General features: G+C 34.8%; 2 protein-coding genes and 1 long non-coding RNA gene across 3 annotated transcripts; all 3 read right to left on the bottom strand.

The window, feature by feature from the left end:
- Positions 1-1,826: 1,826 nt before the first annotated feature.
- On the bottom strand, positions 1,827-3,449 carry LOC139431081 (uncharacterized). The gene is made up of 3 exons (XR_011641376.1): positions 2,780-3,449; positions 2,489-2,722; positions 1,827-2,420 (listed from the first exon to the last, which is right to left on the bottom strand). It is a non-coding gene; the product is annotated as an uncharacterized lncRNA (long non-coding RNA).
- A 7-nt stretch (positions 3,450-3,456) lies between these two features.
- Positions 3,457-6,845, bottom strand: LOC111416700 (uncharacterized). The gene is made up of 4 exons (XM_071198869.1): positions 5,755-6,845; positions 4,842-5,384; positions 3,542-4,763; positions 3,457-3,474 (listed from the first exon to the last, which is right to left on the bottom strand). Exons 1-4 carry the CDS (start codon positions 6,843-6,845, stop codon positions 3,457-3,459), a joined length of 2,874 nt encoding a protein of 957 aa, XP_071054970.1.
- Positions 6,846-7,248: 403 nt separating this feature from the next.
- On the bottom strand, positions 7,249-8,847 carry LOC139431230 (matrix metalloproteinase-16-like). Its single transcript, XM_071198868.1, has one exon. It carries the CDS (start codon positions 8,845-8,847, stop codon positions 7,249-7,251), a length of 1,599 nt encoding a protein of 532 aa, XP_071054969.1.
- Positions 8,848-9,848: the final 1,001 nt, after the last annotated feature.

Raw genomic sequence — 9,848 nt, 5'->3', positions numbered from 1 at the left:
CATCGTGGATAATTCTATCGCTCGAGAAGAAGTGCATAGTTATCATCCATCCACAAATTCTTTTCAAAACAACGATATATTCACCATTGAACTAAACCAAGAAGATGTTCTATTTTCATTCTTCGAAAGTTATATACGTATTGAGGGGGATTATAAAGAAAAATTAAACGATCCAACTGATACCATCCAACTAACACACAACTTACCGACATTTCTATTTGAGTATATCGCATTTGAGCATAATGGTACTGAAATCGAGCGAGTACGTGAACCGGGTTTATTAATTAAGTTTATTGCTACCAAATCAGCAATACATTCCACAAACAATTAAATTTTTAGCAATACTACAATTACATATATCACATTACAATACAATACATTTTATTTCCTATCCTACCCCTCCCCATCTCCTCCCCGCATCTCCCTACGCTGCCTTGTCGCCACCACCTCCCTCATCCATTCTCTCCCCTCTGCCCCCTCCCCCAGCACCTGCTTCCAGCCGATCACCTCCTCTCTTAGCTCGTCACACTCCCTCAGTAGGTGCTCCAACGACTCCCACTCCCCCCAACATAGCCTACAACCCCTCTCCTCATCTCTCATCCAATACCTATTCGCTCTCTCCTCATTGCCGCATCTGAATCTTGCCACCATCCTCTTCCCCTCCTCATCCCCCTCCACCGACAGGTACTTCGGCAATCCCTCCGTTATTATTTCCTCGTACTTAGGGTTGTACCTGCTCTCCCTTATCTGCCCCCTTCTTTCTTGCCTCTGTACATCTCTTACCCTGCTCTCCAGCTCTTTCCACATCTCAATCCCTTCCCTCCTTCTATCATCTACCGCTTTCACTGAGTACCCCACCCTTCTGAAATATTCCTCCCTCCCTCGTTGCCCGTAACCCCCTTTCCCTGCCTTAATCTCTTTCCAGCACTCCCCCAAAATTTTACATTGAGACCTCCCTTCAACCCTCTCCTCAAAACGTACCGCCCTTTTACCCGCCTCCACTCTTAACTTATCAACCTTCACCTCTTCTCTGACTATGTACTCCGGCGTCTCTTTTGCCAACCCCAAAACCCATCTCCAATACCTGGCCTGTACGCCTTCCAACAGCCCTTGCTCTTTCCACCCCCAAAGCTCCGCCCCGTACATCATAACACTTCTAATCAAGCACTCGAATATCATCTTCCTTTTTTCCATATCCCTTCCAAATAATCTCTCTCCCCACCTCCAGACCTGCCCCATCACCTTATTCGCCTTCTTTGCCATTGCCCTCACATGCGCTCCTTCCTTGTTGTCCTCTCTAAATCTGTACCCCAAATATGTGTACTCCCTCACCTCCTCTATCTCCTTCCCTTCCCACCTCCAGTCTTCGCTCTTCCTTCTACCCCCTTTACAGAACTTCATAACCTTTGTCTTTCCAACATTCACCTCCAGAGCCTTCCCCTTAAGTAGTGTAAGAATGCCGGTTCTAGACCGGAAGTTGCTCCTGCTGCTCCTGCGGTGACGTCACGCCTCAATGTATTAGGTATAGGGGGGGATACCAACTAAAGTTTGGGGGAAAAAAATTAGGTTGGTATTAAAAGTAACTAGAGATCTAGGGATTTTTAGAAAATTAAATAGAAAAATTTAAATACAATGGCGCCACCTATGATTGAGTGGTGTAAGTACTAGATTTAGGAATTTTTTATAAAATTAAACAGAAAAATTTAAATATAATGACGCTAGCTATGATTGAGAATTGAACTGTAAATTAGCGTAACTTGAGCTGAAAAATTAAATGGTGGTGGTGGTGGGAATATAGGATTAAAAATAAAAAAAAATCATTACATTTCAAATTAACAATAAATTATATTAGCATAATATATAAAAAAACCAATATATAATATAATCTGTGATTAACTTGAAATGACTATATTTAAGAAATAGATGCCGATGGAATTTCATCATTTGAACCAATATTCTTCTTCTTCTTCTTTATAAATTCAATCTTTTGCACAGTACATGTCTTGTTAAGTTCAAGTTCTCCAAGATATACCAAACACATTTCACGTAGTTCAACAATTTCAGCATCGGAAATCACTTCAGCAATACGTTTAGGTAGAAACAGAATAAATCCAGCTTCCAGTTCAACAATTACCATAGGCCAAGCTCGGCTTGGAATACGTTTAGCTGCTACAATTGGATACGGTGTATGTAAATGTAAATCACTCACTTTTTTCTTAGGTAAAATTTCACACTGTCCTAAACGATTTAGATGTCCCATCTTTTCAATAAGCGGTGTATAAACTTGAAGTGAACAGTTTGGAGTGTAAGTTCGGAATGAATAAATTTCGCACCAGGCGGTAAAGATAATGTAACCGCAAAAAAAATAATGTGGTTAGACGCAGTAACATCTCTCTAGATAAACAAATTTCCAATAACAACTGTTGATAAAATTAAAAAAAATAAAATTATCAAAAGGAAAATTCGAGAAACAATAGATATTACTTACAGTATAAAAAATAAATCGATCCTAAGTGTTCCCAACACATCCCAATGGTTGGTAAACCATGTTCTCCACAATCTCAATATGATTTCGATGGGCAACATCCCGTAAAGCTCAAATACATGAATTCTTTTTTTAGTCTTAAATTCATAAAGATTTGATTGAAGATTTTAAAATTGCAAACGTATCGTCCTTTAAAGTCTCATTTTCATAACGTTTAGGTATATAGACTTTAAAATCCTGCAATTGAATTAAAACAATAAAAAAAATCTCGATAGTGTAAATTAACATACTTACCAATGAGATTTGAACCATAGCTAAAGTGTGATGTAAACAGAAAGTAAAGCGAATAAACAATTAAACCATCGAGAACTTTTCAATAAATTACAATAAATACGAATAAATTAACTTAAAATTAAACTATGTACTATCGTCATTAATACTATAATGACCCCAAGCGAATGTATTAATTCCATTATTACAAATATATCGCTTGGAGTCATTTGGTGATAGAACCAATTTATTTTGTAATGCTGTAAATATGTTATGATTGAAACTTCTAAATAACGTTTGTTTTTTAAATAAAACCGATTTTGAATTTAAACAATCTAAATAATTTTGAAAAGATATGTTATGTTTAACAATAGCTTTCTTAACACCTTTAGATTTCTTTGTAACCCGACCATCAGCGACCCTATTCGCATACACTTTAGACCTCAAACCGATAAATTCAACCATTATGTTTCCGCAATTCTCGTCTTTCATTTTACCCAAAACAGCTTTATTATGTAACGGTATGTCAAACTGATTATCAGGACTGTAGTTCGATGTGTCAAATTTATCTAAATTCAATTTCACGTCTCTATAAACATCATCGGAATCAATTAGTACGGTGAAGCTATCGGTATCCATGTAACATAAGCGAATAGATTCACCGTACTTTGGTTTTAAGAAATCATAATAAAAATTATACCTTAACAATTTAGACAATTCTAAAACCGTAAAACCAACATATAGAGGTTTATCGTAAACGACATGGAGACGATCCATTTGAATTGCCGAAAACGTTTCTGTGAATATGCTTATGCTTTTAAAATTCAATTTCGCAATTAAACTCCGAGCTCCTAAACGAGGACGACCGGAAATTTCGCTAGTATGAACATCATCCCAACTGGTCACTAATCTTACATCGACTCGCTTATCTACATTTTCCATGGTTTTACCAAAAACCGCATTATTCATTAACTTGAAAAAATCTTTTTCAAAAGAATTATTAGCGTATTGGCGTAATGCTGTATTCTTATCGATGTAAGATTTCAACCAGATAGACTGTCTGAACGATAAAACTCTATTAATTTTAGAAACTTTAAGACCGTTAGCAACGGCCTGCTTTAAATTTCTATAATGCACAACATAATTTGTTTTATTAAATAAATTTGGAATCAATCTTTTATCGCTTTCACATCTACCGTTAGGTGGTAAAATGTTTTCACATAAAAAAGGTAAATCATTATGCGTATCATGCAAATACTCGGGGTATTCGATATCTACATCTAAAATGTAACCGTAATCTGAAGTATCTGATATATTATTAAAATTAAAATTTAGAATTTGGGTATCATCTAACCACTTGAAACTGGAAACCGGTAAATATTGCGACATCGCCCATCCATACAAATTATTCGCGTCCCAATACATTAAATGCGATGATGGTAAATTGGGGTTATAATTATCCATATATTTATTATTAGCTTTAGCGTACCGTAGGGAGCATTGAGAAATACCTCCACGGATACCTTTCTTAATAAAATGAACTTGATCTATATCCGTCAATAATTCTAATTTAATTTTGGTGAATTTTAACATGGCATCCCAAGATAGCCCCGGTGCCGTATAATAATGCGCGGGATCTAAATCGTAAGTTTTAAAACAAACTTGCCTGAATTTTTCAAATACATCAGTCAATAAAAGAACATCTGTCTTTAAATACAAATCGGAATATTGTTTCAAATTTTGACAATTAAATTCTTTCCACACACATTGAGCGTGCGAATATTGCTCATCGCTTATGTCTTCTAAATTTAATTTGTTGTAAAACATGCTTTTAGATGGTAGTGATGTATCATTTAGTTTGTCGAAAGAGGCTATATAATTGTATGGAAATACACCCTTTTTCGTTAACAATTTAAAATGTTCCGGGTGTGGAAAGAATTTACGTATATTGATAAAGTCATTTATTTCGAGGTTACCGGCTAAAGAGTCTAATGAAGATGCCATAAATCTAAACGAATCAACAAATCTTAATTTTAAAAAAATATTTTCAACAGTTTTATCTTCATTGATTCATTTATCGACAAACAGTCTTTTACTGAAACTGATATATTTTTCTTTATTGTTCGGCAATACATCAAGTCCATATTCATCAGCATCAGCCATTTCTTTAATAAATAAATGGCAATCATAACCGCTAAAATTATGAAAGAATATTGGAATAGAATTTGGAAGTTTGAAATTTAGATTGCAATTTGCATGGGCGGGTCCCCGGTATTTACCACCAATATGACAATGATCGCGTACCTTAACCTGGTCAGATGTGAAAGGATTTTGACAAATATAACAATTTTCAGCTGAATCGAAATTGCGTTGCTCATCGGTTGTTAAAGGTATCATTGGTTTTACGGTTTTCAAGTATTTATTATAAATAGATTTAACATCATCGATTAATTTTGTGATAAAAACGTGAGATGCATCAAGTCCTGTATACGTTTCAAATTTATTAAAACTACTATCAATCGTGGAAACGATATAATAAGCGAAACTAAGATTTAGATGAATTGGGCTCACAAAAATCGATGGGTTGTAGAATCGATTCGAAGTCTGCATATATAACGAACGGGACCATCTGTGTGAATTTATAGTTATTAAATGATAAAATATTTTCGGGAGTGTGTAAGCCAAAATAATTAGGTTTTGATTTTAAATTTATCGTGGGAACAATTGTTTTTATATGATTACAATCGTGATTCTGATGTGTAATTAATTTTTCAGCAGATAGAAATCGGGTTAAACATCCATCACAAAGGTGTATAGAATGCTCATGGCGTGAAAACTGACGTGATATAAGCCTGGATAGGTTCTTAATTAATACAAAATGACTTTTCCCGCCGGTTTCATATAAATAGAGTAAATTTATATGAATTTCGCGTCTTTGTTTGGTAAAATAAATTGGTCCTTCCACCGTATACTTTTTCGAATTCCTAACTAACTCATACACATTAATGCTTAAATTATTTAACTTTTCCACTTTAACAATGTCTTTAAAAGTAATGGGGAATCTAATACCTTGTAAATTAAGTGTTTCACTATAGTGAGGGTAGCTTGAAGTCCGGTCTTGATGAAGTTTTGCGGGATAAAGAGCTGCCATCAAACACCACGCTAGACATGCATCGTCTTCATAATTCTTAATATTGATGCATGCCTTTTTCTTTTCGATATCATGAGGTAAACGAATATATGATGACCCGGGTATGGGCTCAAATTTATTGATGTTCAGGAGCAGGTGAGATATAGAGTGGAAAGCCCACCCCGACCCACGCTCCTGAAACTCTTCGCTTTGAGTTAGAATATCCCGAGTCATCTCATCATAAACCTCATTCAACACAGTGGCGGCAGTGATAATTCTAAATTTTGTATTAAAATTTTTCTCCGACATAATAATTTCCTCATTCCCGTCATCATCATCAAATCCGGACTTAATATAATTTGCTAATAACTCAATCTGAGCTTTTACCGAACCATTCCTATTGAGATGTTGTTCAATCAGTCGATTAACTGTTTCACAACATTTCAATAGATATGACGGTATATCATCATCAGGTTGAGCTCCATCAATTCTATAGCAAACTACCCTATTTTTATAGCAAGACTTAAATTTTTTAACATTATCATCGATTATTTCAACATGCTCAGTTCTAAGATGGCATTCAAGCGAGATAAGTGATGGTAGTAAATCGCCACAAACTTGACATACCCTTCCATCGTTTTCGATCATGGACTGTAGACGTGCTGAATATCGATGACGTTTATTACCTAGTGGTGGTGGTGGTGGTGGTGGGGATGTTAATGGTGTTGGTACTACCATCTCCAAATTTGATTGATGTTTAGTAGATGTACCGGGAACTTCCATCTCTAGATTTGATCGATGTTCGATAGTTGATGGTAATGGTGGTGGTGGTGGTGGTGCTTGACGTTTCATAGATAACCCATGAGATCGTTTCAGATGTACGTTCAAGTTATCTCGTCTTGAAAATGTTCCTCCACACACGGTACAATCGAAATTAGTTTTACCATGTTTATCTCGCATATGCCTGTCAAGATTACGTTTCACCGTAAAAGACACTTGACAGAACTCACAAATAAACATGTTTAGAGTTTTTTCTTTTCACTTTTCGGAAAAAAAAAAAAATAACACGGTGTCTACGAGATCACGAACAAATGCTATTAACTTTTCGGTAACCAGAGCATCCTTTATATATCTATTGTCTTTAAATAATAAAACAAGTTGTAGATAATTGCGGTGAAAAACAGATAGTAGTTTCAAAAAAACAAAAAAACCACAAACGGATGACAGTTGGACAAGATAATTAATTCTACTTCAAAAAACAAAAAACCACAAATATATAAACAAGTGGAAAAAATTTTATTTACATAGAACCCAAATAAGTTTGTCGTTACATAGATTAAATCACATTTGATACATAACATATTTAATTTTCCGCTGGAATTGTGATATTTGATGAAATTATTGTAGACAATATATATTTGAGTTGATCAATTAAAGACTTATAGGGACAAGATATACCCAATAAAGATAGGTTCTTTTCCGAACTACTCACAACCTCTTTTAAATATTCATTGTAACGGATAATTATATCCCCAACAAAGAAATTTAATAAACCATCAGACGTTTTATATACACCACTGAAGTTGTTTGGAATTCCCGGAAAGAATTCATCTGCAGACATTATAATCTTTTTTCTTCTGTAAAAGTACTCATCTACCTGGATGATGTAATGTATATCGAAAAAGATGTATGTCAAACCGTAATTACTGGTAACCACACCTCTAATTTTACTTACATCAGTTAAACCTAATTCCGTTTCAGAAAATCTATATTTATACCTTACAGTTAAACTCTTAATTTCAATTATATATATTTCATTTTTGATAATAAATGTGAATAGGCCATTTGAATCTACTGACACTACATAGTCATAGTCGCTATTGTCTAAAACCCCTCTCAAGGGGTGTATCCAATCTAAAATGTTTACAGCTTCGGATTGAATCGGTTTTTTAGTCTTTAGATCAATTAACCAAACCCACTGCTTAAAGAAAACGTAGACTATTTTATCGTAAATTAAAAATGCTGTGAACTTTTCATCCACATCACATATATGGGAGACGTTTACAGTTGAGACTGATGTTGACCTTATTGTTGTTGTTGATGGTGATGGCCTTACTGTTGTTGTTCTTGTTGTTGTTGTTGTTCTTGTTGTAGTCGAAGTTTGAGTTCTATTTGTAGTGGGAATTGAGGTTGTTGTAGAGATACTGGGTTTATCAAGTGATTTACGTCCATAGATTCTCTGTATATTATCAATGTCATGCTGACTTAAGGTTTCAACTCCACCATAATATGCATACATTACGGAATCATTTCGATTATTATGATCTAATCCTAAAGAGTGACCAATTTCATGTATAATAACAGGTAATAAATTGACTTCATTTTCGTTATTATTAGTGAAATTCCAATTCTCGTCTATGTCTATATGAATTTCAACTTTAACTTTATGTATACTCGGATACTCTGCGTGAGCTAGCACACCTCCTTTACAATCAAATTTAGCGGGGCAATTTATAATAGGATTTTGGATAAGTGTATGATTCACACTTCGGAACCCGATTAAAATGTTAATATCTCGATAAGTTTTTTGAAACTGTAAATTTATATGCTCAGACCAAACGTTAAACGCCTTTCTAAATAGCTCTACGGACTGTAGATGATATGGTTGGAACAAACCCCATTTAATTTTAGTAAAGTTCCACTTACGCGTTATATGTTTATAGTTTAAATTTGTATAAACATCCAAATTACCACATCGGGGTTTTAACAGTAGATTTAATGTATCATTATCAGCCTCCCCTGTTATAGGGAGATGATAGTAATTTTGAAAGTGAGATAGACCTTCAGCTAACATTTCCTGACGATCTAAATGTAAATTGGGTTGTTCGTCAAAGTCCACCGCCGAAATATGTCCATACTTAACAAGAAGGTTATAAATATCATCAGTATCGTCGTTTAACATTCCAGATATATATTTCAATATATATATCAACAGGTAAATAGATTTAAAATTAATATGGGGGTACATCTTAACTTGTTGTATGTTAAGGACTGAATGAATGAAAGTTCAATAGTTTACAAAATATATATATTTATTTTTTATAGTACAATACATTTTGATTGGTTTACAGCATAAATTTCGATTGGTTTACATAATTTTTTAATATTAATGCGTTGTTTTGCGAACATACGGCTGGGAACCCGTTATGACACCAACACACATCTAACGAAACATTTAATTTAATCTCTTCGGCTACATTACATTTTTCTAGCGATAGGTCGATAATCTTTAAATTCCTACAACATCGATTTGGATGGCATGGACGATTTTTCAGAAAATGTGCCTTCTGGTTCCCCTTCACATAGATGAGATCATAGTTTGAAATGGTATCATCGAGCAGCTTCAAACCCATACCTTGACTGATCCAGCCATCGTTAAAACCCAATCGATGATGATGTCGTTCTAAATATCTACAAGACTTCTGGTCCTTTTCGTTCAGCGCTCGGAATGGTTTGCTTGACTGAAGATGTAGATGTAACGTGTGGGATGTGTCTAAATCTATGAGAGTAACTTCTCTGGCTTCAAATTCTGAATCGACTTGAACACCTTGAATATCTACAACTGCCGTACGTCTGAATGTCATGATGGTAACTAATGTGTGTGTATAGCATGGACGTCATATATATAGTCAATGGTAGTTGTTTTTTTCCACGGTTAACCACATTTTATCATTGTGGACATCCTGTTTGTCTATAACGTCCTGCACCTGCATCTGCACAGTTGTTTTTCTCTGTGGCTGACCACATTTTTTTATCAATGTGGATATCCTGTTAGTTTATGATTACCGACACCTCACCACTCAATGGTTTATATGTATACATGCAGTCTCGAATTTGTTTTTTCTAAAGGGGTTGTTACTGCTATATATTGCTCTTGAAGCAAAGGTTCAGATGTATGGTTCC

The sequence above is a fragment of the Onthophagus taurus genome, chromosome 8 (assembly GCF_036711975.1).
Source record: "Onthophagus taurus isolate NC chromosome 8, IU_Otau_3.0, whole genome shotgun sequence".
NCBI classification, from domain to species: domain Eukaryota; kingdom Metazoa; phylum Arthropoda; class Insecta; order Coleoptera; family Scarabaeidae; genus Onthophagus; species Onthophagus taurus.
This window is presented reverse-complemented; position numbering and strand designations above follow the sequence as displayed.